General features: G+C 49.7%; 2 protein-coding genes across 8 annotated transcripts in view; both read right to left on the bottom strand.

Annotated features, from left to right (window-relative positions):
- SEC14L5 (SEC14 like lipid binding 5) overlaps positions 1-16,333 on the bottom strand; it is a 44,068-nt gene extending 27,735 nt beyond the window's left edge. Inside the window, exons 1-4 of one of the 3 annotated variants that reach the window (XM_069870134.1) lie at positions 16,260-16,333; positions 11,297-11,400; positions 10,557-10,674; positions 9,137-9,212 (exon numbers count right to left, since the gene is read on the bottom strand). In XM_069870134.1, coding sequence (XP_069726235.1) covers positions 9,137-9,199 — 63 coding nt within the window. In that variant the 5' untranslated portion in view covers positions 9,200-9,212; positions 10,557-10,674; positions 11,297-11,400; positions 16,260-16,333. Of the gene's footprint in view, positions 1-9,136; positions 9,213-10,556; positions 10,675-10,952; positions 11,020-11,296; positions 11,401-16,259 lie in introns of those variants that run through there. The other 2 variants (XM_069870132.1, XM_069870133.1) reach the window with 2 other exon arrangements.
- A 5,031-nt stretch (positions 16,334-21,364) lies between these two features.
- The window catches only part of LOC138727564 (syntaxin-binding protein 4-like), a 44,774-nt gene continuing 39,762 nt past the window's right edge, over positions 21,365-26,376 (bottom strand). For 3 of the 5 annotated variants that reach the window (XM_069870126.1, XM_069870130.1, XM_069870128.1), the window contains 4 exons: positions 25,952-26,001; positions 24,985-25,115; positions 22,987-23,044; positions 21,365-22,221 (listed from right to left, as the gene is read on the bottom strand). In XM_069870126.1, the coding sequence (XP_069726227.1) occupies positions 22,116-22,221; positions 22,987-23,044; positions 24,985-25,115; positions 25,952-26,001 (345 nt within the window). In that variant the 3' untranslated portion in view covers positions 21,365-22,115. Of the gene's footprint in view, positions 22,222-22,389; positions 22,437-22,986; positions 23,045-24,984; positions 25,116-25,951; positions 26,002-26,376 lie in introns of those variants that run through there. The other 2 variants (XM_069870129.1, XM_069870131.1) reach the window with 2 other exon arrangements.

Here is a 26,376-nt window from a genome sequence, read left to right as displayed (position 1 = left end):
CAGTTAATCCCATGACTTCAGAAAACAGCAAAGGCTGGACACCACAGCCACTGCGACAGATGGAAGTACCTTGCGAGAAGAGTGTCTGGGAGGACAATGATGCGAAGCCACACTGGTGTCCTAAATTGTCACTCAAATATCCATTAACCAGTACAAAGAAATGCATCTGTGAGAAGAGATTGCCCTCAAGGTCAGCCAGATGCCAAACAAGAACAAGTTATACAAGAAGACAAGCATCAAAACCAAAAACTGACATTCTAAAGGCTCACAACCACCAAGGAAAGAGGATATCACCCTTCCCGACAAGCCCTCTGCTTCAGCTGCTTAACCTCTTCCTCTCCAGGACTCAGAGGTCCTCTCTGAGTCCTTCCCCTTCCTCATCCCAAGCTATTACACGTACTGACATTGCTGTACACGACTGCTCCTCACTGTACACAACAACAGCTGTTTCCTATAGGATCCAGAGAACACAGATGGAGGCAGCACCTTTTATAACAGCAACTCCTGCTTCTCCTCCGCAGGTTTCTACAATCTTTCCTAGCAAGTGACCTTGAAATCCACGACACAACTGAGGCCTTTGTAATCTCAAACAACAGGGACACCAAGCACTGAATCACTGCGTGAAACAGAACACCTCAAAATCCAAACTTTCCTGCACAGGCCAAGGCTCCTTCCTGGCAATTCCTTCCAGCTCAGCATCTGCTGGGTCCTATGTGACTCCATGCGCTCCAACAAGAAGCAGCTTTTGTAAGATGATCTAGTTTCATACCTTGATATCCCAGAAGGAGTGTTATCCTCTCAGTCCTGGGGCTGCATGCAGGCTCCCAGGGCAGCAGCTCTAGCTTTCCACCCATACCAGTCACCTCTCAGGCAGCTCTTCGAGCTTCTCACTGATACACAGCAAACAGACAACTGGCTTGGATTCTCCCTATCCGCACACAGATCTTTTTGCAGAGCAAATATAGAGTGCTTGCATGCTAAATGCTGCTGTCCATGAACTCGGACAGAAACAAACTGAGCTGTTCTGAACAGTGGCTGGCAGGAAAACATTCATCTTGTCCTTAGTGGGTGCTGGTCTGAAGCGGCTGCGTGGCTGTTGTGTCTTCAGGGATGAGTTGGTTGGTTTTCATGGCTTCCTTAGTGATGCAAACAGGGAGTTCTGCTGGTTCAGGTACAGGAAAAAGAACAGGAATGGAAAAACTACAGACTGACTCCTCCATGACACCAAAATTGGTGTCATTGGGCACTGGCAGAGGCTGCCCAGGGAGGGGGTTGAGTCACCTCCCCTGGAGGGGTTTAAGGGATGGGTGGACGAGGTGCTGAGGGGCATGGTTTAGTGATTGATGGGAATGGTTGGACTCAATGATCCGATGGGTCTTTTCCAACCTGGTGATTATATGAAAATGAACTTGAGAGGGACCTTCAAGAGTGCAAAAGCCCAGCTACTGGGGAAGGTTATCTTGTGTAGAACACATGAAGAAACTGAACTGTAATTTATCTGATGTCAACAAAGTGTTGTAGTCTATGTCATAAAAATATGTTACAAAGATAAGACTTCACCCTTGTGCTAAGGACTAAAACACTTCAGGCTTTTGGGATTGTACACAGTCTAAATCTCTACCAATTAACGAGATTCCACATGGTTACAGGCATGTGCAGTTTGCCAGGATAAAGGAGGAAAACATCCATCTCTGTTCAGATGAATGGGAAATGAGGAGGAAATATGACATTGAGTTTTGAAAGTTGATGAGAAGCAAGATCAGACCCCTCATCACTGAAGCGGGAAGTGGATGCATTTGAATTAGCTTTCAAGCAGCTCTAATGACACAGGAATATCTCTCTCCAGATTCAGGTGTGTTCAGATTATGGCCTTCTAGGAAAAATAAATCATTTCAGCTTGCAATTCCTCCTTCTACACAGTCTCAGTGCCAAAGTGGACTAGGGGGCTGCATACCTACTAAGCAGACACAATGATCCCCTTGCTGTGCAATTAGTAGCACAGATTCTGCTTCTCACCAGCCACGGCAGTGCAAAATAAAATCCATATGTAACAGCTGGGAGAGATCAAATGGATGTTTGGGGTGGAGAAATGCACTAAAGTCAGGGGAAAAGATAATTTCTAGGGAGATGCACAGCAGAGTAGCAGAGGAAGACTTTGGGGCCCAAGCAATGACACTTGTGCTAGAAAAAAAGAATAAGATCTGCCAGTGAAGAGTCATAGAATCATAGAATAACCAGGTTGGAAGAGACCCACCGGATCATCAAGTCCAACCATTCCTATCAAACACTAAACCATGCCCCTTAGCACCTCGTCCACCCGTCCCTTAAACACCTCCAGGGGAGGTGACTCAACCCCCTCCCTGGGCAGCCTCTGCCAGTGCGCAATGACTCTTTCTGTGAAGAATTTTTTCCTAATGTCCAGCCTAAACCTCCCCTGGCGGAGCTTGAGACCATTCCCTCTTGTCCTGTCCCCTGTCACTTGGGAGAAGAGGCCAGCACTCTCCTCTCTACAACCTCCTTTCCACTGGACCAGAGTACCCAGGCTGCAAACACTGACCCAGTGTTAGCTCTCCCTGGACTGCAGCCAGTGATTTGCCTTATTTCTTCAGATTTTGGTGAAAGCAACAATTGAGGTAGCAGCAGCTGCCTATTACAAAAGTGGCACCACCAAGCGATGGCAAGTGTGCTGCAGCCAGGACACACGCTGCAGCTGCACAAAGCTCACTCAGGAACGACCAGCGCGCCCGATCTGGCTGAGAAGAAACACCACCTTGTTCAGCTATTCTGCTGTAGCATCCTCCTCTGCTTACCAGGGAGGAGAAGCTCGGTGGTGGAGAAGCTCAACGCACAACCAGCATAACAAAGTGGCCATCACAAACAGCTCCAGAAGTGGTGACGTGACCAGGAACCACTGCTGGCTGGGGTGACACGCTGCCAGAGCCCACAATGGAACACGACGGATACACCCAGCCAGGAAGGCAAGGAAGAAGACATCTCGGGTGATTAGACCTCAAAGAGCAGAGCACAGCAACCCAGTGTCTTTTGGTCCTTGCTCAAGAGCTTATTGCCTTCTGCACCTACACAGTCAGTAAGAGAGAGGGGTCCTTTAGTCACCACTGGAACACAAGATCATGGTGATACCTCCAACCATGCTGCGTTTCCTTGTATGTGTTGCAGGGCCACTGAACTTTGACCGATTTTAGAACTCATCCATCCCAGCATGGGCTGTATTTGTCAGATTTAGCTTGAGACATGACTCATCCTTCAAGGAAATAAGCCTCCATGATGCAGCTGGAGAAGGTGGATAAAGAAAACAGGGATTATACTGTACAGACTCCTTGAATCACTGTACATCTCCCCAACCCACACATGGCGCCAGCACCATTCGCTCCCAAAACATTTTCCCCAGCAAATGGCATCATAGCAGTGACAGTGCCAAAATATCCGACTGCTGTAATCCCCACAGGTACCAGCCAGATGCTGGCAGCAGCTCTCCAGAACTCTGAATGAATAAGCAGTTCTTCCAACACGCTTCCAGCAGGTGTGGCAAACAGCACTCACTAACCATTTTCTCCTTGCTCCAGGGTCAACAACCCACAGCATAATTACAAGAGAAACACCAGTGCTCTGTTCAGCCCGCATATTGCTCACAACCTGCTTCATACATGAGGAGGTGGTGGCAGGGACAGGGTCTGAACACATGAATGCAGCAGTGAAGCATCAGCCCAGCTGACACAGAAATCATTACTTTGACTTTTGTTGCCAAATGCTTCTCACCAGTAGGGTGATGGGATATTTATAGTGTATCTTGACAGCATGGTTTCAAACCATCAAGTCACACTGAAGCACGATGTCTTGAGTCAACACTAGATCCTCTGTAAGTGCATGAAATGTTAACCCAGCAGCTTCTGACAATCACAACGAATTTACCCTCAAAACGGGGCAAAAGAGACAAGGGAAGCTGCCTGCTGTACGATACCTGGCACAGACCATGGCTGCAGATCATCCACATCCACAGACTATTTATCTATGTTCAAAAGGCAAGAGAGGGTAGATTCTGTTCCATAGGGGAGTATCTATCTCTTACCTCCTCAGATTGTTACCAGGATATTTCATATCACGTGACGTGGATTGAACACCAAAGCACAGCTATTTTAGAGATTTTCCCCCTTTGCATATCGTTTCTCTCTCAATCTCTAGTGTACTATCAACCAGAAACACCATTTCACACAGCACCTGAAAACCGTGTCACTATCTGTGTCACAGCAGCTCCAGAGGAGCTTCCAAGCACTGGGGGCACAGGCTGCAAAGCTCCACTGTGTGCCATCTGTGCCTATCCAAGGACACAGCAGGTAGCAGGCCATGCAGGAACCCCTTCTCCAGCCCTCCTGTACACGCTGCTCTTGCAGCTCCACTTCAGTCTCTGCAGTTACCCTCCACAGCCCTCTGACCAGCTGCACCATCACCACTGCCTCCAAGGGATTCCAGCAGCCAGAAAACCCTCCAGTCTCCCTGCAGCAAGCGCTCCTCTTGTTGCAGAGCTCACACTTGAAAGCGGAGGCGATGAACCGGCATCAAATAGTGTAGTTAAGAATCTACTTTTTATATTTAAAACCAGCCTGTGGTGATACTGGACTACTGACAACAGCCTGGAGCTCCAGATGGGGATATTCCAGTCTGCAATTACAAACAAGGGTATAGGAACTCCCAAAGATGTGTACTGTGGTGCATCTGTGCTGTAGGTACTGTGAGATACTGCACTGTAGCTGAGCTAGACAGCCAGTCTGCACGTCTAATGCAGCGAGACAGCAGCAGCCTGAGACCTGGATGGGCTGTGAACACACACATTGAACTTGTCACTCTAAACAAGCCCACGGAACAAACGTGATGCTTGCTAGACGTCAGGCTGCTGGTAGATTATAGTGCTTTCACATTTTATCTGTTACCAACATGTACTGCAAGCTGTTTGGGACACGCTATGGTGCCTGCCTTGCAAAAAGAGAGGCTCAGAGGTTCTGTTGCAAAAGCACCACTGCCATCAATCAGTGAAATATCAAATCCTTTAAGCCCCTGCAGCACACTGAGCATATAGAGACTGCTAAATGCAACAGGAAGAAGTCATTAAATAAAGTTACTTCAAGATCTAATAACTTTAACACAATGCATGCTAATGCTGAATAGGCACAAATAAAAATCATTTTGGAAAGGTGTATGGAAAGCAATATCAGCTGTCAGGATCCAAACCTGTCAGGATCCAGAGGTTCTTCTGCAGATAAACCCAACAGCAGCTGAAACAGTCAGGAGCTGGTTTCAATTATACTGTGTATACAATCCTTCCAACACTGGAGGCATAAAAGAATGATGGGAAGATGAAATAAAGGGTGCATTTTGATTTCAGTCATACCAGATGTTTGACTGGTTCATGTTGAGCTTCTCCTCCCTCAGCACCCCAAGCCCTTCTCCTCAGAGCTGCTCTCAATCCATTCTCTGCCCAGCCTGGATTTGTGCTTGGGATTACTCTGATCAGGGTGCAGGACCTCGAAGGGGTACAGGTGAGGAATAAAGCAGGTGAAAATGACTCATGTGAACTGGGACAGGCACAGGAAGATTGCCCTGTATTTCAATCTTTTCAGAAGGAAAGACTTTCCTAGCAAGAAAAAGAAAAATTCCAGACTCCAGAATGACCAGAAGAGACCTGGCAAGCCAATTCCCTTTTCCTTCCCCAGATGCACAGGACTGGCAAAGAGGGCAAAGAGGGCAATACAGTCCTCCTTCCAAGGATGTGGAACATACCTCAGATCTGCTGCCTACAAACATCAGAACAAAAGCTGAACAAGTATTAGTGAGCAGAGTGTGAATTCATAGGCAGTTATCCCAAGACACACAATAATGATGGTATTAACTGTGGAATCACCGGCTCAGCTGCCAAGCAGATCCTCGTGCCTAGAAGCTGAGCTGCACACACGTGCACCCTGCACAAGCCCAGGGAAGATAATGCTGTCCCTGATGGTGGGGCTCAACAAGAGGCATGGGAAACAGTATTGAAAGAAGGCCAGGAAGCAATGAATCATCTGCCTCCTTTGCCTGTGACAACCCTGTTTCTGAGTGCTTCATATCTGAATGAAGCACATGCATGATTTTCTGTGGCAGAGTCCAAACATCTGATGCTCTGGGGGGAAAATTCTTTTCCAAACAAACATCACTTACCTTATGATGAAGCCCGTACAGGGCACGGGAAGCACAACCCTCCCTGTGACAGAGATCAAGAGTCAAGCACAAGTGTGTGAGGCTGAAGGGTGCCTGGAGACCCGTAAAACAAGGAGGTGCCTTGAGGTTATCCACACAACCTCAGCTTTCCTACTCTTAACCACAGTATGAGACCTTGGCATTTCAAAGCGGTGAAAGATGAAAGCAGTTGAGTATCAGGTTCCCAGTGCTGAGGAAGCTGCTGTCAAGCTTGTGCTGAAGCAGATTAACAGCGATGCCACGTGCTGAGGAGCAAAACAGCTTCACTGTACGCCCACTCTCCTTGCAAAACTTCCAGCAACTGACAGCTCTGCAAAACCCGCACTGCCTCCACACAGAGGGAAAACTCCATCGGAACACAGAAAATGTGATAGAACCTGCACCCAGCTCAGCCTGCAAGGGCTGCCTCTAGATTAAAACAACACTTTATAACACAGCCTTCATAAAAGAGCAGATCCTGCCACAAACACATGATTTTCACAGGACATTGGAGTGGGACTAGTGATCTATATTCAACTCCCTGCTCCAATGCACAGTCATTTGGGTGACCCTGGACAAGCAACTTGATCTTCATAGGAAGAGCACCAATGACTTTGCTAGGGTAATCATAGAACCACAAGGTTGGAAAAGACTTTTGAGATTATCACCTCCAACCATACGTGTCCACAACTAAATCACGTCCCCAAGCACATCATCTACCCACCTTCTAAACAATTCCAGAGATGGGGACTTATACCACCTACCTGGCAGCCATTCCTGCGCTCGACAACCCTTTCCATGAAGAATTTTTTACTCATATCCAATCTAAACTTCCTGGTGCAGCTTGAGACCATTCCCTCTTGTCCTATCACTTGGGAGAAGAGACCAACACCCACCTCTCTATAACCTCCTTTTAGGTAGTTGTAGAGAGTGATAAGATCTCCCCTCAACCTCCTCTTCTCCAGGCTAAACAACCCCGGTTCCCTCAGATGCCCCTCGTAAGACTTTTTCTCCAGCCCCTTCACCAGTTTCGTTGCTCTTCTCTGGACTTGCTCCAGAGCCTCAAATGCCTTTCTTGTAGTGAGGGGGCAAAACTGAACCCAGGATGCGAGGTGCAGCCTCACCAGTGCAGAGCACAAGGGGAGAATCAATTCCCTGGTCCTGCTGGCCACGCTGCTTCTGATGCAAGCCAAGAATGGGAATTCGAATTTGCTGAGCAACTCAAGGATGACATTTACAATCCCAGCACTGAAACACCAGGGAATTTTAAGTGCTGTCATGCTGAAAAACTGAAAGCAAATAAAAATAAAGCACTTGAAAAATAAACCCATCAAAGCCTGGCCTTTAGGCATTCCGCTAACCAGCTTACAAAGGATTTGCCAGGAGGCAGCCCTCCTGTATTAGCAGCCAATCTATAGACAGGCAGCTGGTGTTAGGTTTATACTGCTAATACGGACAACAGGAACGTGGAGAGGTATGCACCGAGCAAAGAACACTGCTATCTTGACAGCAAGTACTGGTGTCTTATTCCAATACAGGATGCAGAGAGAGAGCAAAGAACAGGGTCAGAGGAGTTTTACTGCCCCAAAGAGCACCCCCAGCCTGGCTGGGGCATGGCTACAGCACAGGACTGGCTCAGCTATTAACAGGGATGGAAAACTGGGATTAAACTGGAAAGAGAAAGACAGAGGAGGGCAGGAAACCAGCATGGAGAGCCCAGCTGTCAAAAAGAAAGTGTTTATTGTGACAATTAGAGAGCACCAAAGTGAATGGTGCCTGCCCTCAGCTGAGGAATAATGGGGTCATTATTCCCATTTAGGGCCGAACAAAAAATCTCCCCCCAGTTTTAATTGTGGAAATAGAAGACTGGAGACACTTTTGGATAAAACAAGCACTTATTTCCCAGGAATCCAGAACAAACAACATTGTCAAAAGGAATGCCATGCATCACGTTAGCTCTCCCTCCCATTCCTGGGAATGATTTCAGCTACCTGGAATGGCCAGAGCTTTCCATCTTCATTCTTGATCCCTACACCTGACCAAAAAACTGGTGTCCTTGTTCAGCAGGGAAGAGAAGAAAACTAAGAAATCAGCAGATGAACAGGGGCAAATACTAGGCCTTGGGGATCCCTTGAGTAGACCACAATGTCCAACCAATTCCAAACCAAAGCCTTGGGAGTCTATAAGCAAACATACCGGACAAACATCCAACTGCTCAGTGCTGCCCTCGCAATGCAAACCGCAAACCTTTCAGGACACCTGACTCGCATCTTGGAGAGTGGTGACAAGTCCAGAATATCACAGATGTCTTTAAACTCTGAGGAAGCTGCCATGCTCACATTAACTTTGTGCGTCACCAGGGAATGAACTTCCCTTCTCACACCCCTTCTGGAAATCACAACATTTGGAGAGAGATCTCCAAACATTTCAGTCACAGGGTGAACAGGGAAGAACAAGATGAAAGATTTTTTTCCAAAGACTTGTAGCTTTTAACCAAAAACCCCACCTGTGTATGATTTAGAATCAAATGCTAGATGCATATATCCTACAGCATTGACTGGGATCAGATTTAGAGATCTACTACAGCGAAAGGCACTTGGTGATGAGGCAAGGATGGTGTCTGGCCACAGGCTGAACCTGCCTACCTACATCTCACAATTCCTGCCTTCCTTGTGAAGGAGTTTTTTCCCTCTAAGCTGCCTCTCTTCAAATACTGAGATCTCGATTCTTATTTTTCATGGAAAATTGAAAAACAGACAGAAAGATAATGAGAGCTGAATCTCTCTTCCCATAATATAGCTGTAAGGGGGCCACAAAGACAGGCTAGACAAAACTGTGTCCCCCACGGCCCACTGGCTGGACGCCACAGCCCTCAGCAGCTGGAGAAGGAGAAGTGCTGAGCGTTACTCACTGCCATGACGAGCTCAAAAGGGTATTTGTAGACTCGAACTGGGGACTGGTATTTCTGCACCATTTTCACTCCACACCTGTAACAGAAAGAAGGTAGAACATTTTAGATCCCCTACACCAAACCCCACACTACATTCTAGCAATTTTCAAACAGATCTCAGTAGAATCATAGAATCACGGAATGGTTCAAGTTGGATGGCACCTTAAAGATCATCTAATTCCAACCTCCCACTGGACCAGGCTGCCCAAGGTCCATCCAACCTGGCCTTGAACACCTCCAGGGATGGGAGAGCTACAACTTCCCTGGGCAATCTGGAGCCTTAACCCTTAGATGGTCTTAGAAGCCCTAACCCTTCCTCACAAATGGAGGAGAGAAGACTCATTAGGTAGCATATCTTGCCCATCACTGCTTAGCAAGTCAGTGGCAGAGACTTAACGGGAGCCAGGTCCCTGCAGTTCCCATCCAGTGCTGTGTCCAGCATGCAGCAGCTTTGTTCTTTGCTGCTTCCCAATGCTACTGTGGTGAATTCAACTTAGAGCTTCAACAAACTTCATGACAATTCAAGCACAAAACAGAAATGTAGAGCCAGAATCACTGCTGCTCTGGAGAAGGACCCTTGGGAGCCTTGCAAAGCTTCAATGGCATTTCTCCTCCCACCTTCTTTTTCTGCGTTACATTTGTACTCATTATTTAAAGTCCCCCTTGCTGAAACCTTCCACAGCTCTCCAGATCTCTGTGTTTTAAATGCATTTGTGCACAAAGAAGCAGTCAGTCCTTTTAACCCACTAAAAGAAAGGAAAAGGAAACAGTACGCTTAAAGAACATGCCTAACACTCAGCTGGCAGTCGTAGCCCACTGACTGGATGCCCACTGCTTCCCGCTGAACTGAGAAATAACTGCATGTACTGGAAACAATACGGTCCTCAGCATTTCATTTCTCCCAGCCACCTCTCACTGTTCTCATCAGGATTCCTCCCTCAGACTCTCTCGCTGGGGTTTTAATCCTCAAATATGCATCAATAACCAGCACCTCAAGGAATACACAAACCGTTAACAAAGGTTACCAGGCTGCTGCCTGCGACTCCGTTAGTGTCCTTTATATCGCTGGTATTAATGCCATCTATGAAAATCAGAAACACAAAGGATCGGACAGCTGTTTTGAGACACTGTGCTGATTCCACCCCACTCAAATTCCAGCAGACACAGCCCTCGGCAATGACGCAATGAAGCGCTGATCTCAAGCAGAGCAGTCAGACAACCTATCCCTGACATTTTAAGCCCAAAAATGACTTAAAAGGCATGACTTAAAATGACATGACTTAAAAGGCAAATAGCATTAGATTCTCCCTCAAAAAGACTGCTGCAAAATGCCATTCCACAATCTAAGCAAGGGAGAGGGGAAAAAGACTTTTAAAAGTACCTGAGGACAGGGAATGTTTGTAGGGTGGTCTCACGATTGGGCAGTCACACTGCAGAGGATCCCATTGCCCACGGAGCAGCATTCAGGGCTTGCTGGGTGTCCAGGACTCTTCCTGGCACTAAAAGGCAGCCCACGCAGAACATGTAAATGTGGAGAGAATGCATCAGCAGCTCAAACTGAAGTGAGCAGAGCAGGGGCAAGCAAACATGCAGGGAGCCTGGGCTGCTATCACATATCTGATACCCGAGTCAGGAGGCAAACGGGGCACCTTGTAAAGCAACGCTGTAATATGATTATGCAAGTGTGATAGCGAGGCTGTGCGGGAACGTTCTAAGTGCAAATATAGTAAGAGAAGCCTCAAACGCATTTAGCTGTGGTCTTGCTCCCAGTTCTCACCTTGCCTGCTAAATTCCTGTACCCCTGGAGGAAGGGGTTGGGGACCTCCACAGGAGGGAGTCTCAGGACAGACCAGTCAGTCTGAAATCACCCACAGAATAGCAATGGTCACCAGCAGTGGAGCAATGAGATGTCATAAGTTCTACTTAACAGCCTTAACCGTGCTGCTTGGACAGATCTGTTGCTCCCAAGGAGCTGCAGCACCTAATTGCTATAGTTTTACTGCCTCTTAACTCACTAGTTAAGGGAAGCTCGAGTAAAAGACCCAGTGACTCTTATAGCCATGGGGAGCTGGGGAATTCAAACAGCTGATAACTCACACCTGCCCCAGAAACCTTTCATACCTTGGGGAAAGCACAGCGGCAGAGCTTCTACATCCTCTTCTCAAAACGGAGCAGTGAGACGGTCATTCTGCTTCTCAAAGCAAGAAGGACTCCAGCTGTAACTCCTGAAAAAAACAAACCAGAAAAGGTAATGAGAGGTAGCTGCTCAGTGCACACAGACACAGACGGATGATGAGCGCTGGCAATGACATAAGGTTTTCAGGTGTCATCACTGGGCAGCAGGGCCAAGGTAGCTGAAGACAAGCATCCTCATAGGGATTTAGAACAAAAAAAGACAGACGTATCTTTAAACTCATCTAACATATTCCACTCCAATTACAAATCACACCGTTCAACCACCGTGTAAAGAAAACCAGAAAGAAATTACACAACTGCAGAATACGCCTGCTCCTTCAGCATCCACCACCCCAGCAACTCCACTGGCTTCAGCTGCCTGCTCCACTGAGGATTTGCAGCTGGTTAAAAGCACACGCTCAGAACCACAGCTCAGCTTGAGAGCAGTGACTCACTGAACTCCAGCTTGGTCACTTGGAAGCCCCAGCCCCCAACTAGAGGTAGATCTGTGGCCACTTGTTGGGTAACACCAGAGAAAAACACGATTTCAGCTGGCGAAGCCCAGCACAGTTTGTAAAACTTCAGAGTTTTGATCTGTCAATGCCCTGAAACAACATCCCCAGCTAACGTCCACTGTAACTGTCCCAACTAGATGTTAGAAGGGTTTCAGTATTTGCCCACCTGAATGTAGAAAAGGGCAGCAGCTGCCACATTTCACACAGCATCCCACGCCACACGAACAGCTGTGCCAGCAGCACGGGGACCCAGCAGCCTGAGCATCCTGTGGGGTCCAGCTGGCCTGCACCCCTCCTTTTCGCTACAGCCCGTACAAAACTCACAGATGAACCAAAGCCCAGAAGGCAGAGAGTTCATTATAAAAGCTTGAGGTACAGAGCTGTGCCAGGGGAAGGAGGGCACAGAAGGGTGAATGAAGTGGAAAGACATAAATCCCCAATTGCACTTGTATTTCCCTGCAGTATCTTTAGTTGCATTTCAGAGGGAAGGTGAGTTCTGAAAAAGAAGCGGTGTACACACAGCATGCAAAGCCACCTCTGTGTACGAGCTGAACTTGAAGGCTGCGAAGGCTCCCGGGAGGAACACACATCACTACGCACACAGCAAAAGGACGAGCAGCAGAGATATGAACTACACGTTTCCATTTTATTTATCCATCCACTGTGTACCTGAGGGATTTTCCATATGCCTAACTTTCATTCTGTTATTTGTAGCAGAGGCTTTCTTGACAGGATGCAGCCAGATGGCTAGAAATAGGAATTTGAGTCTATGTATTAAACATACCCAAAGCCCTGAATCTAAGCCTCCAACCCCTGCTTCTCCTCCAGGCTTATATGAACTCATTCAGCTCTTTCCATACTAAAGCTGCCTGCTGAAACTCAGCAGCAAGTGACTTTATTAACTTCTCCCACCTTTGGTGGCTTCTTTTTAGCAGGAAGAAAACAACGGAGCAATTTTTTTTTGTTGTTTTTGTCAAAGAACTACTGAAAATAGCAGTTCCAAACATCCTCAAACACTATTACAACTGAAAGCTAGCTGTGGCACCCAGCTAAGCTGACATTTCCAGTTAGAAAAAAAAGGGGACTCTGCAGGGCCATGTTTTTTCCTCTCCCATTCCAGAGTAAGATGGAGAGAAAAGTGTGTGACATCTCCTCTGCCTGAAATGCTTTTCACTGAGGTAGGTGTTGACACAGTGGCTGATGCTTTACACACTTAATAAACATCCCACAGCTTGGTACCATCTTATTATTAAAGCTCTTTCACATAAGAACTTGTTCTCAAAGCTTTTGTAGCTTAAGTAAGCCTCAAAGTGGCATAATACAAGCACAAGCCTTTACTGTATTTTAGAAGCAGACATCTTCTCAGGCAAGATTTCATCTTCCCATTCTATTTCACCCCCCAGAAACACCTTTGGTGCAGGGATGAAGCAGCATGGGGGGCTGCACACTGTTGTGGAGCCTGGTTACCATTCCGCACACCCTGCAGAGATGCCTGAAGGCAGATTATAGTCAAAAACAAGCAACACAAACACGAGAACAACACCCACACATTCTGGGGGACACAACAAGCAACAGGCTCTTTGGCTAAGAGGGGAAGAAGAAAACCGAGCAGTGTTCAGCATTCTGTCTTGTAAAGCCAGCAGTTTCTTCCACACATATCAAAATAAACTTTATGCCTAATACTTCTGTACCTTCCATCCCATAAGTCAATTTTCATTGAATCCTAGAATCATGGGATGGTTTGGGTCTGAAGGAACCTCAAAGTCCAGCCAGTTCCAACCTCCTCCCACTGGATCAGGGGCTCCAAGCCCCATCCAGCCTGGCCTTGAACACCTCCAGGGCTGGGGCAGCCACCACTGCTCTGGCCAGCCCGGGCCAGAGCCTCCCCACCCTCAGAGCAAAACATTTCTTCCTAAGATCTCATCACAATTGCCCCTCTTTCAGATGAAAACCATCCCCCCTTGCCCTGTCCCTGCACTTCACAACGAAGAGTCCCTCCCCAGCTTTTCTGGAGTCCCTTTCAGTGCTGGGAGTTGCTCTAAGGTCTCCCTGGAGCCTTCTTACCAAGGAATCACCACTGAATTTTTACATGCAGTTCCATACTAAACCCTTGGTATTTGCCAACCTGCCCTAGAAGATACGGCTTCTGAAAGGAAAGCCTCCAATTCCTTGCCTTGCTCCTCCATACAAAGTCACACTGCGCCGTTTTATCCATTACCACGACTGCCAACAATTCAGACTGAAGTTCAGTTTAAGAACAGAGACGTGCTTCAGCTTAACATATCAAACGAGTAGGGGCAGTCACCAGGTGCCTTGACAATGCGACAAAGCACCAGCACAGAACTGTTTCACAGAACCATCATTGAATCACAGACTGGTTTGGCTTAAAGCCCATCCAGTTCCACTCCTTGCCACAGACAGGGACACCTGCCACTGGATCAGGGGGCCCAAAGCCCCATCAGAGCTGATCAAGAGCCCTTCCCCAGCTTTCGTGGAGCCCCTTTCAGCACTGGAAGCTGCTCTAAGGTCTCCCTTGAGCCTCCTCTTCTCCAGGCTGAACAACCCTGGAGAAGAGGAGGCTGAGGGGAGACCTCATTGCTCTCTACAACTACCTGAAAGGAGGTTGTGGAGAGGAGGGAGGTGGACTCTTCTCCCAAGGGACAGGGGACAGGACAATGGGGAATGGCCTCAAGCTCCACCAGGGGAGGTTCACGAAAAAATATTTCATGGAAAGGGTCATTGTGCACTGGCAGAGGCTGCCCAGGGAGGGGGTTGAGTCACCTTCCCTGGAGGGGTTTAAGGGATGGGTGGATGAGGTGCTGAGGGACATGGTTTAGTGATTGATGGGAATGGTTGGACTTGATGATCCGGTGAGTCCTTTCCAACCTGGTGATTCTATGATTCTATGGTTCTAACCCCAACTCTCCCAGCCTGTCCTCGTACAGAAGGTTCTCCAGCCCTCCCATCATCTCCGTGCCCTCCTCTGGACTTCTTGCTTCTGCTTCCTCCGAGCTAATTTTGCTGTCGCCCTTTGTCCAAGCAGGGGGTGCAGACGCTCTCAGCCCCATGGGGCTTTCGGGGTCACCAGCAAAGAGCCTTCCCTTGCCCAAGCGGATTCCAGCCCGCGGAGGAGCTGAGCCCTGTGACCCGGCACGCTCGGTTTAACCCTGCCCTGGGGCCAGGGGATTTGCGGGGAAGCTGAGCCGAACACCCCGAGGAGCAGCTGCCCAGGGCGGCTCTGGGATCCCTCGGGGCCGCCCAGGGGCCGGGGGCGCGCTCCGAGCATCGCCCAGCGCCAGCCCCGCGGCTTGGGGCGAGCCCTGACCCCGCCGGGACCCCCTGAAACCTCCGCATGGCTTCCGTCGGAACCCCGACATGACCCCCACAGCACCCAGGCCCCCACACCGGCCACCCCAGCATCCCCGCATCCCAGCACCAGCCCCCCCATCCTGCACCCCCTGTCCTCCCCAACACAGCCACTATCCCCCACCCTCGGCACCCCCTGGCACCCCCGCACCACCCCCCCCAGCACATCCTGCATCCCCTGCACCGGCCCCCCAACCCCGCATCCCCTGTCCCCCCCAACACAGCCTATATCCCCCCCCGCTCGGCACCCACCGGCACCCCCACATAGGTACCTGCCCCCCCGCACCGGCCCCCCAGCCCCCCCCCCCAGCCCTCCCAGCACATCCCGCACCCCCCACACCGGCCCTCCCACCGCGCTCTCCCTTTCCCCCCCAACACAGCCTGTATCCTCACCCCCACCCCGGCACCCCCGGCACCTCCACACCGGTACCTGCCCCCCCGCACCTGTCCCCCCAGCACATTCCGTGCCCGCAGCACCAGCCACCCCCCTCCCCCCGCACCGGCCATTCCAGCACCCACGCACCTCCCCTACCGCCCCCCCCCCCAACTCACCCCCTGTCCCCCTCAATACAGCCCGCATCCCAACCCCCCGGCACACCCGCACCCCCCCCCCCAGCACACCCTGCATCCCTTGCACTGGCTCCCACCAGCACCGGTGCCCCCACCCCGCACCAGCCCCCCCAGCACCGGCCCCCCATCCCGCACCGGCCCCCCCACCTCGCACCCCCTGTTCCCCACAGCACAGCCCGTATTCCCCCTCCCTCCCCGGCCCCCCCGCACCGATACCTGCCCCCCCACCCCACCCCGCACCCCCTCTCCCCTCCAACACAGCTCGTGCACCCACCGGCCCCCCCGCACTGCTACCTGCCCCCCCCTCCCCTCACCGGCCCCCTCGGCACATTCCGCACCTCCGCCACCGGCATCCCCGCTCCGCCACCTCCCCCCCACGCCCCCGCACCGGCTCCTCCGGCACCGGCGTCCCCCGCCCCCTCAGCACCCCCGGTTCCCCCCCACCTCGCCCCGCTCACCTTGGCGCCCCCGCCCGGCCCCGTTCTCTGCGCGGGTTCCCGGCTCCACGCGCCGCTTCAACCGGCGCGCGCGGCGCAGGGCGCTGTCCATTGTGCTGAGGGGGTGGGGGGGGCGGAGGGAAGGGGCGCTGGCCACGCCCCCGCGCACGTGCGCCGCCCGCCCCGCCCCCGCGCACGTGAGCGACACCCCCACCCCCCACCCCCCCGCTTAGCTCCTCCGCCCCCGCCCCCGCCGCTGCCGTGGCCCGGTGCGCTGCTGGGTCCTAGTGCCCTGTGGTGGGGGAGTGTCCTGAGCTGGGATGGGACCCACGAGTGTCATCGAGTCCAGCTCCTGTCCTGCACAGGACACCCCAACGTTCACACCGTGGGCTGAGGGCCTCGGCCAAACGCTGCTGGAATATTGCTAGGCTTGGCGCCGTGACTGCTTCCCTGGGAGCTGTTCCAGGGCTCCACCACCCTCTGCGGGAAGAACCTGCTCCTGATGTCCAACCTTCACCCTCCCCTGGCGTCCTCCTGCCATGCCCTCGGGTCCAAACTTTGGTCTCTGGGTGGATTCATTCTGCTGCTACAGCCCATCCCAAGTCCTGGGCACTACACCAATTTCTGTGTTTAAATGTCTCCGTGGATCCCCTGTGGTGCCGATGGACAACTTCAGCGACGTTACCTAAAGGGCTGCTGTTAGGGCATGTTTCTGTAACTTCTCTTCTTAGATCTGTGTTGCAGCTCTTGGTTTCCAAGCATGGAAGTTTGTAGGCAGGATAACCCTCCCCTGGCATCTTCCTGCCGTTGCCTCAGGTCCTGTCCTCATCACCAGAGAGAAGAGCTCAGCGCCTGCTCCTCATTCTGTGTGAGGGAGCTGCAGAGTGCAGGGATAGGATGAGGGGGAACAATTTCTACAGACTAGGAGAAGTCTGGCTGGAAAGCTGCCTGGAGGAGAAGGACCTGGGGGTGTTGGTTGACAGCAACTGACCATGAGCCAGCAGTGGCCCAGGTGGCCAAGAAGGCCAATGGCATCTTGGCTTGGGTCAGAAACGGCGTGGCCAGCAGGTCCAGGGAGGTTATTCTCCCTCTGGACTCAGCACTGGTGAGACCGCTCCTCGAATCCTGTGTTCAGTTCTGGGCCCCTCACCACAAGGAGGATGTTGAGGCTCTGGAGCGAGTCCAGAGAAGAGCAATGAAGCTGGTGAAGGGGCTGGAGAACAGGCCTTATGAGGAACGGCTGAGAGAGCTGGGGGTGTTTAGCCTGGAGAAGAGGAGGCTGAGGGGAGACCTCATTGCTCTCTCCAACTACCTGAAAGGAGGGTGTGGAGAGGAGGGAGCTGGGCTCTTCTCCCAAGTGCCAGGGGACAGGACAAGAGGGAATGGCCTCAAGCTCAACCAGGGGAGGTTCAGGCTGGACATCAGGAAAAATTTTTTCACAGAAAGGGTCATTGGGCACTGTCAGAGGCTGCCCAGGGAAGGGGGTTGAGTCACCTTCCCTGGAGGGGTTTAAGGGACGGGTGGACGAGGCGCTGAGGGACATGTTTTAGTGATTGATGGGAATGGTTGGACTAGATGATCTGGTGGGTCCTTTCCAACCTAGTGATTCTGTGATTCTGAGCTGAAAGAGGGGAGATTTAGATGAGATGTAAAGAAGTAATGGTCTCCTGTGAGAGTGAGGTGGCCCTGGCCCAGGTTGCCCAGAGCAGTGCTGGCTGCCCCGTCCCTGGAGGTGTTCAAGGCCAGCTTGGAGAGGGCTTTGGCCAATTGGATCCAGTGGGAGTTGTCCCTGCCCACAGCAGGGAGCTGGAATGGGATAAGCTTTGAAGTGCCTTCCAACACAAACAATTCTGTGATTCTGTGACCCCTGGGGAGCTTGCAGAGGCAGTTGCTGAGCAGGCGTGTGTCCTGGGGCTGGAGGAACATGTGGCACTGAGTAGTGGTGGAGGAGAGGAACATGGGAGCAGTCTGGGAATATTTTGCACCTTCAAAGCTTCCTTTCAGGATCTCCCTAGGGACCAGCTGCCACTTTGTGTGATGTTTCTGAAAAATATCGCACTCACATTTACTGCTGATTTGTCTTTTCCTGTCTCCTTATCACTTCTAGCTGTAGAGCATTCCCTTATCTGGCCAGGCATTTCAGGAAGATGTGGTCCTATTTCTGATCAGCAATGTTTCCAGAGATGTTCTGCTATCTCAAGCCAAGGAGGCCAGCCCAACATCCTCTGCAAGCAACGAACCCACAGAGTCATCAGATGTCAGAGCACTCGGGGCTGCACCAGACGGCTTTTCCAGGAGGGTTTCACTGGGCAGCTGGACATCAAAAGCCACAAAGTTATTCCAGGCCTGTAATGTCCACATTCCCTTTCTAAAGAAATGCTGTCTTTTCCCATTCAGAATGCAATTGTTTTTTTCCAGATAAATGGTATTTCTCTCCCATACCTTGATCACTGTTAAATTTTCTCAAAGAAAACAGAATGATGTTCTCGCCCCACGCCAGCCCAGCCCAGGAAGTCCTGCTGGTGTCTGCAGTCAGAAAGGAGAATGTCTTCCAAGAAGGACGTCTGCTCTGCAGATACCATTCATTCCACCACTACTGAGGACTTTTTGCTGCAAACTCTTTCTTCCTCTCAACTTTCCTGCTTCGTCTGTGGGTGTGAATTTGAAAAACTGCACAGAAATTCGACTGAGTTGGTGCATCACGTGCAAGAAAAAGCCCATAGGAACGTTCATGATCTTGTTATTGCTCTGCACCTTGTTGTGAAAGCAACTGAGCTCCAGAGAAGCTGCAGAGGAGGGTTGTGGCAATGCTGTGGTCAGCAAGGCCAGAAGAACCCATGGTCTGTCCTGAGGTGCTGGAGCAGACCTAGCCTGTGTGGGAGAGAGATCGGGGAGGTAGTGGAAGGGCAGCAGTACACAACCAGTCCAGCTTGTTCTGCACCCTCACACTGAGGTGCTTTCCAGCCCTTTCACATATGTTCAGCAACCCTGAGAAAATCAGTATTGTTTAAACTTTAAAGAGTCTCTTTAAAAATTCAGCAGTGAAGTTCACCTGCTTTTTAGAGCCATATTGAAGGCAGCATGGAAGCGCATTTCCACTCTCTAGAACTGGGCTGCAGTCCAGCCCATGTCACTGAGTGGACTGGGAGAAAGAGCTCTGCGGCTTCCGGCGCTGGGAACGGACAAGTCAGTCTGCTCTACAGCAGCATCCATGGCCAGCTTCCTCCTCCATGACCTCAATATCTCTGGAGAGAAGCCCTCTAGCAGATAACCTAGCTCTGTTTCACGAAAACTGAAAAGTTTGGTCTGTTGTTCTGAGCAAAAGTTAAAATATTGGGGTTTTTTTCCATGAAAATGCAGATCAGCAGGACATGATACTCCACCATTCATGGAGTGGTTTGGGTTGGAAGGGACCTCAAAGCCCATCCAGTTCCACCCCCTGCCGTGGGCAGCTACACCTCCCACTGGATCAGGGGGCTCAAAGCCTCATCCAATCTGACCTCAAACACCTCCAGGGATGGGGCATTTTCCAGGTCCTTTTGTGTAAACAGGTTACGCCCAGTACCTGATGGGTCTCCAGGGCTGCTCCCACAAGCTGATATGGTCAGTCCCATTTTTTTCTAGGATGCAATGTGCTGCCCAAGGTCACACAGTGAGATGGCAGAGATCACTGGCAGAGAAGAAACTGGAGAGCTAATGAGCTCCAGCCCAGTACATTTACAGCAGATTCGGTTACCCTCCCATCAGGCTGCAGATAAACGAGCGTGCTAATGGCTCGCTGCTACATTCACCTTGCAAGATAACACCTGGGTGGCTGCCTGCCCTGCCTTCCCTTTTCTGCAGCTGTTGGTTCACTGCTCATATCTTATTCTGTTTTATTTGATTAGGGAAAGAGCTCTCCTGACTTCTTTCTCACCAACTCTTAAGAATTGAATTTCTACTTTGCGTAAGAAAAATACAAAATAAAACTGTCACATCATTTTGATATTTACCCCCCAAAGCTTCCAGGTCAGCAGCTGAATGTGTGGATGCTCTTTCCATGCATTTTTATGAGTTTACACACAAGCAATGTGTTGAACTTGGTCTGTTACATCTATTTACAGGGACTGTTTGCATTTTCCCCTGTGGCTCATGGAATCATAGAATCACTGAGGTTGCAAAAGACCTTTAAGCTCATCCAGGCCAAACATCAGCCCAACCCCACCATGCCTACAAACCCTTGGTGAGGGACATTTTACAAAGGCATGGAGTGATAATATGAGGGGGAATTGAAGAAGGGAAGATTTTGATTAGACATTACGAAGAAATTCTTCACGATGCGGGCGGTAAGGCCCTGGCCCAGGCTGCCCAGAGAAGTTGTGGCTGCACCATCCCTGGAGGTGTCCAAGACCAGGTTGGATGGCGCTTTGAGCCCCTGATCCAGTGGGAGGTGTCCCTGACCATGGCAGTGTTGGAACTGGATGGGGTTTGAGTTCCCTTCCAACCCAAACCATTCTATGATTCTATGATACTGTTTCTAATGAAACAGCAAGAGCAGGGGAAAAGGCTGTTAACCACGGGTGGTTATCCCAGGGTGAATGTTTTTTGAAAATATCTTCTTCCAGGGAATACTCCTAACAATAGAATTCAGAACACTGCGCCATGTGTTCCTGCAACTTCTCTGTGCATCTCACTTCTAACAAAGCATGGACTCAGGCATGGTGTTTCTCAGAGACACTGCAATCATAGCGTGGAGGAGGCTGAGGGGAGACCTCATTGTTCTCTATAACTATCTAAAAGGAGGTTGTAGAGAGGTGGGTGTTGGTCTCTTCTCCCAAGTGATGGGTGATAGGATAAGCGGGAATGGTCTTAAGATGCGTCAGGGGAAGTTTAGATTGGACATTAGGAAAAAATTCTTCACAGAAAGGGTTCTCAAGCACTGGGACAGCTGCCCAGAGAGGTGGTTGAGTCCCCATCCCTGGAGGTGTTTCAAAGGTGGGTAGATGAGGTGCTTGGGGACATGATGAAGTAGTGGACAGTTATTGTTAAGAGTTAATGATCTGAAAGATCTTTTCCAACCTTATGATTCTATAGACACAGCAACTGCAATCAGAACCCAGAGATCAAATGCTTTGTGAGCCGTGTTTCCATTTTATTTTCCAGTCCTCACATTCATCTGAGATCTCAAGCCCATTTGTTACTCTCCGCATGCACTCTTGCATCACATGTATCTCATTTCCAAGTGATGCCGTGGGCTTTTACTGAAATACGTTCTTTATGTCCTCTCATGCATTCCAGGGAGCGTTTGGTGTCCAGCAGCACAGTGTCACCAGCAGCACGTGGCTGGCTATCCCCACACTCTGTCCAACAACTGGCTGCAATGGTGCTTTCCATTCCAAGCGTTGCAGCTGGGGTAAGCTATACAAAAAGAATAAAAAAAGTTGTACCTATCCCGAGACAGCTAGGACGCTACAGATTAAGCTGCTTTGAATACAGTCACTAAATATGCTTTGGTTTTTCATATGAAATACCAAAAGGAATCTGCTGGAGACCCACAAGTCCCTTGGGTGAGTTTCTGCTCCTCTTACTACCCAGAATACAAGCTCTAAAAGGCTGCCAGTGAAATCCAGGCCTTTGTAGCCTCTTGAGAATATTTTTCCTATAAAGCTGCAAAACCATGAGCAAAAAAAGCCTTGTAAGAGAGCTCAGAGGTAGACGCGCAGGGGAGGCTGCTGAAAAAGTCTTGGATGGTTATGGGGAAATTTGTCTTGTGTCAGAAATCTTGTTTCTCAGTCAGGTTTGCCTGGGAGCTGAAGCACCCATGGTCCTTCCCATGTCCTGGCACAGCGGCAGGCGCGTTCCGGACAGGCGCAGTTCGGACCACAAGTCCTGGGAGGTTTATGAAGGCTTCTTAGGCATTTCGCTGGTTGGACTCGGTGGCTGCAGTTGGTCACTCTTGCTCTGGCTTGGAGGAGGGGGCCACGTGGTCTTCTGATGGAGATGGCTGAAAATGAGAAACGTGTTTTATGTGGTTTGGGAGGAGGACCCAGTATAACATGAAAACAGCAGTGGGGATTTTAGGAAAGAAAAGTAGTAGTGGCCGCCTGCATTGTCAGAAAATGCTTTTCATAGCTGTGAAATTGTGGTTTGCAAATACCTACTTTGTACCCACCTAAAAATCTGTGCTGGCAGGTACTCAGGTTGAGTCGAGGTGATCAGCTAAGACAGTGGTAGCAGACATTTTAGCCTCAAAGTGCCCTGTCAGCAGCTATATTAAAGACATGGCTCTGTTAAACATGCACCATTTAAGAGGTTTTAGGGAAATTCTTAAGATACTGAAGGTCCAAGCAAAGCCATGTTGCCCTGCTCTCCCTGACTGGGTCATCACAGCATCTTGATACCACAACGAATACATTTGACGTATTCAGTGAAGATTTTTTCCTTACTCAGAGCTCACGGTAGCCTATAAAAGTTAGACGGGGCATGGAACCATAAATCCCATGTGGCCAGAGGGAAAAAGAACAATTTAGAAAACAAAAGAAAGATCCAGGAATTCATGCCATGCTTCCCTGTGCAGCGCAGGAAGACCTCGCTGCCTAGGAAGGGCTGGATTTCCCTGACACAGCTGTCTGGAGGCCTCTACCAGATCATCTGGTTAAAGGTTTCCAAGGAAAAAGTTTGATTTAAAAACCCCAACAAAACAAACAGGACTTTTTTTTGTACGTGTGTGTATTGTCACATTACAAACCATGGCAATTTTGACACCTACTCCTTGTAGTTCGGGATTCCTTCCACAGGCAGGCACTGGTCCCTGTCGAACGGCAGAGCTGGAAGGTGAGCACAGGTGTAAGCAGAAGGTGAGGAAACCTGCCCAGTGCAGGCAGAATGGCTACATTAGGATAACACACATTTACATGAACTCCAAGAATGCTGACAGGCTTGTATCGCAGACGTGCTCCTTAAAGGCACCTTGTGCTTAAATAAAAATTATTAAAATTTCTACCTGAAAGGAGGTTGTGGGGAGGAGGGAGCTGGGCTCTTCTCCCAAGTAACAGGGGACAGGACAAGAGGGAACGGCCTCAAGCTCCACCAGGGGAGGTTTAGGCTGAACATTAGGAAAAATTTTTTCACAGAAAGGGTCATTGTGCACTGGCAGAGGCTGCCCAGGGAGGGGGTTGAGTCACCTTCCCTGGAGGGGTTTAAGGGATGGATGGTTTAAGGGACATGGTTTAGTGATTTATGGGAATGGTTGGACTCGATGATCCAGTGGGTCCTTTCCAACCTAGTGATTCTATGATTCTATGAAAATAAAAATTATTTTCCTTGTGCCTTCTGCTTTGAGACCAAAGCCATGGACCATTACCATGTGTAGTTGATGAACAGCATCAAAGAGTAAAGACTGGGCACCTATCTGCGGCTCTATGTGCTCCTGACCACGCCATGGAGGAGAGCAGCAGCTCTCGTTTTGCGAGGCAGGAGGCAGGCAAGGTCAAGCAAGTGCTGCCAAGAAAGACTAAGCTGAGAGTCCTAGACTGAGAAAGTTAATTCTGACTCCCATGGAGCTCATTGCCTTTCCTCTGATTTTCTCCTATCCACAGATATGAGTGGAAGGGAGTCCAGGCTGATTTGTATGCCAAGAAAACAGGGAGATTGCTATTCCCCTCTACTCAGTGTTGCTGTAGTCATACCTGGATGGAGTAATGAAGGTTTGGATCTCTGGTTCAAAGATGCTGAGAAACTGGACAGGGTCCAATGCAGGAAGCCCTGGGGCTTATTACCCTGGGCAGGGCTGGGAGGGCTGGGCTTCTTCAGCCTGGCAGAGAGGAGGCTGAGAGGCAAGAATCATAGAATCATAGAATCACCAGGTTGGAAAGGACCCACTGGATCATCGAGTCCAACCATTCCTATCAAACACTAACCCATGTCCCTCAGCGCCTCGTCCACCCGTCCCTTAAACCCCTCCAGGGAAGGTGACTCAACCACCTCCCTGGGCAGCCTCTGCCAGTGCCCAATGACCCTTTCCGTGAAAATTTTTTTCCTAATGTCCAGCCTGAACCTCCTCTGGCGGAGCTTGAGGCCATTCCCTCTCGTCCTGTCCCCTGTCACTTGGGAGAAGAGCCCAGCTCCCTCCTCTCCACAACCTCCTTTCAGGTAGTTGTAGCACCCACCTCTGCTTCAATGCCAATTAGGAACATGTTGGAGCCAGGCTCTTCTTGGTGGTGGCAGATAATCTAACTGGGGTAGTGGCCACAGATTGCACCTGGGGAGCTCAGACTAGATGCTGGGCAAGTCTTTGTCACAGAGCAGGAACACGTTATCCAGAGAGGCTGTGGACCTCGTCCTTGGAGGCTGAAAACACAGGTGTCCGAACCCAACTGCAGACCTAATGTGATGGCTCTGCCTGGAGCAGAAGATTTGACTCCTGCTTCTCCAACAGCCCCTTCCAACCAGCATTTCTACGGTTCTGTGAAACCGTCCTCCTGCCTGTTAGGTTTCTCTTTTTTTCCTCTGGATAAACGCCTTTCCTCTGGCCCTGGGCACAAGTCGCACCCTTTGACTCCTTCCACGGTGAGTCTGTATTTCAGATTCAGAGAGTCACACAGGTACACGGGTGCAATTACAGCTCGATTAGCATGAGAGAATCAGGGGCATGTGTAGGAGGCTGAACTGGTACGGCAAAAATAGGAAAGGTGGTGGAAACTGCAACACCAACAGACATCCTTGAGAGTCGTACGATGCGAGTTTCTCTGGTTAATGCAGTGCTTACCGTCCTTGTTGGAGAGGATTTGCGCTAACAGCTCTTTAGCTTCTGCTAGCAAAAGGTCAACAAGATCTGAAGATGGAAGAGATGCATCTGAGACTGCAGATGTTTTATCCTCTTCTGTGTCACTGTTGACTCTTAAAAATATGGAAAGTGCCATCAATACATTGTCATAGAACGATCATTGCAAATCCTGGCCCATCTCTTGTGAAGGGTATTCTACATAAATTCTGGCTATTAGGGGGGATCGTGCCTTGGGCACTCAGCAGCACAGGAGACTTCTTTATACACACTAAGAATGTCTCAAAACTATCTTTCTTTCATTATATTAGAAGTAAACATCTTGGAAACATAAAAATTGGATTCTATCATTCTTAAAAACTGGCTTTTTTTTTTTAAGGGGCTAGTCATTAATAATGAGACTGTGACCTTATATTTTAATTGAGTTAATGAATTAAAAACACACCAATATTCTGACAATAGAGTTGTGGTACATATTTTCCCAAGTGGTAGGAGATAGTCCAGGTTGAAGGAGACTCCAGAAGCCTGAACTCTATTTCTGGGGCCATTCACGCAGCTGGGAATCATGCTGGCTCTTTGCTTATGCTCCATCAGCTTCTGTAACTGCTGATGAAGAAGAGCATGGTCCTGAAACCAAACCCTGACTGGTGGTGGGAAAAGCAGGTGGGTCAAAACTCTGCTCCATTGAACCAACCTACTTAGGGGCTCTGCTAGCGAGAGAAACTCAACCAGAGGAGGGTTTTGCCTACAAAAACATTGACTGCGGGCCAGCCCCCACCCAGCACCAATTCCCCAGCAGCCTTCAGAGCATCTCTCTCCCATGGTTTCACTCCCAAAGTGACAATGTGTTTAGAAACTCTGGGTAGGTTACTCGTGAACCACCTTCCCCTGAGAAAGGGCAGTAAAGGACATTTCATGTTGCTGCTTATGATTCCCAGAAGCCATCTCCTACCTTTTCTCCCCTGGTAACCAGCTGGGTGTGCTCAGGACCTTGTGAACATTCTGTCGTGCAGCAAAAAAAAAAAGGAAAAAAAAAAAAGGTTTCAAACTTGTAGGAATGAATAATTCCTGAGAACAAACCCCATGGGTTTTTCCTGGTGATCAGATTTAATATGACAGTAATCAGCTTCTGCTTATTCATTGCCCTTGAAGTGAATATCTCCAGGACTTTTGCAACTCAAGCAACATTCACAGTCTATGCAAATACACAGACACATCCAAATTATGTGTTTTAATACTAGCACTAAAATAGATGAAATGCAACATAAAAATACTCTTCCAAAGAACAGTTTTGCAGGCTACATTTCAGCGAGGCTTGATCATCGCTACCAGCAATCCCCCGTTTCTGGATGTGCAAGCTCTTGTCACCCTGCACAG

Source organism: Phaenicophaeus curvirostris, chromosome 16 (assembly GCF_032191515.1).
Source record: "Phaenicophaeus curvirostris isolate KB17595 chromosome 16, BPBGC_Pcur_1.0, whole genome shotgun sequence".
Taxonomy (NCBI): domain Eukaryota; kingdom Metazoa; phylum Chordata; class Aves; order Cuculiformes; family Cuculidae; genus Phaenicophaeus; species Phaenicophaeus curvirostris.
Note: the sequence above shows the minus strand (reverse complement) of the source record. Positions and strands in the feature narration are given on the sequence as shown.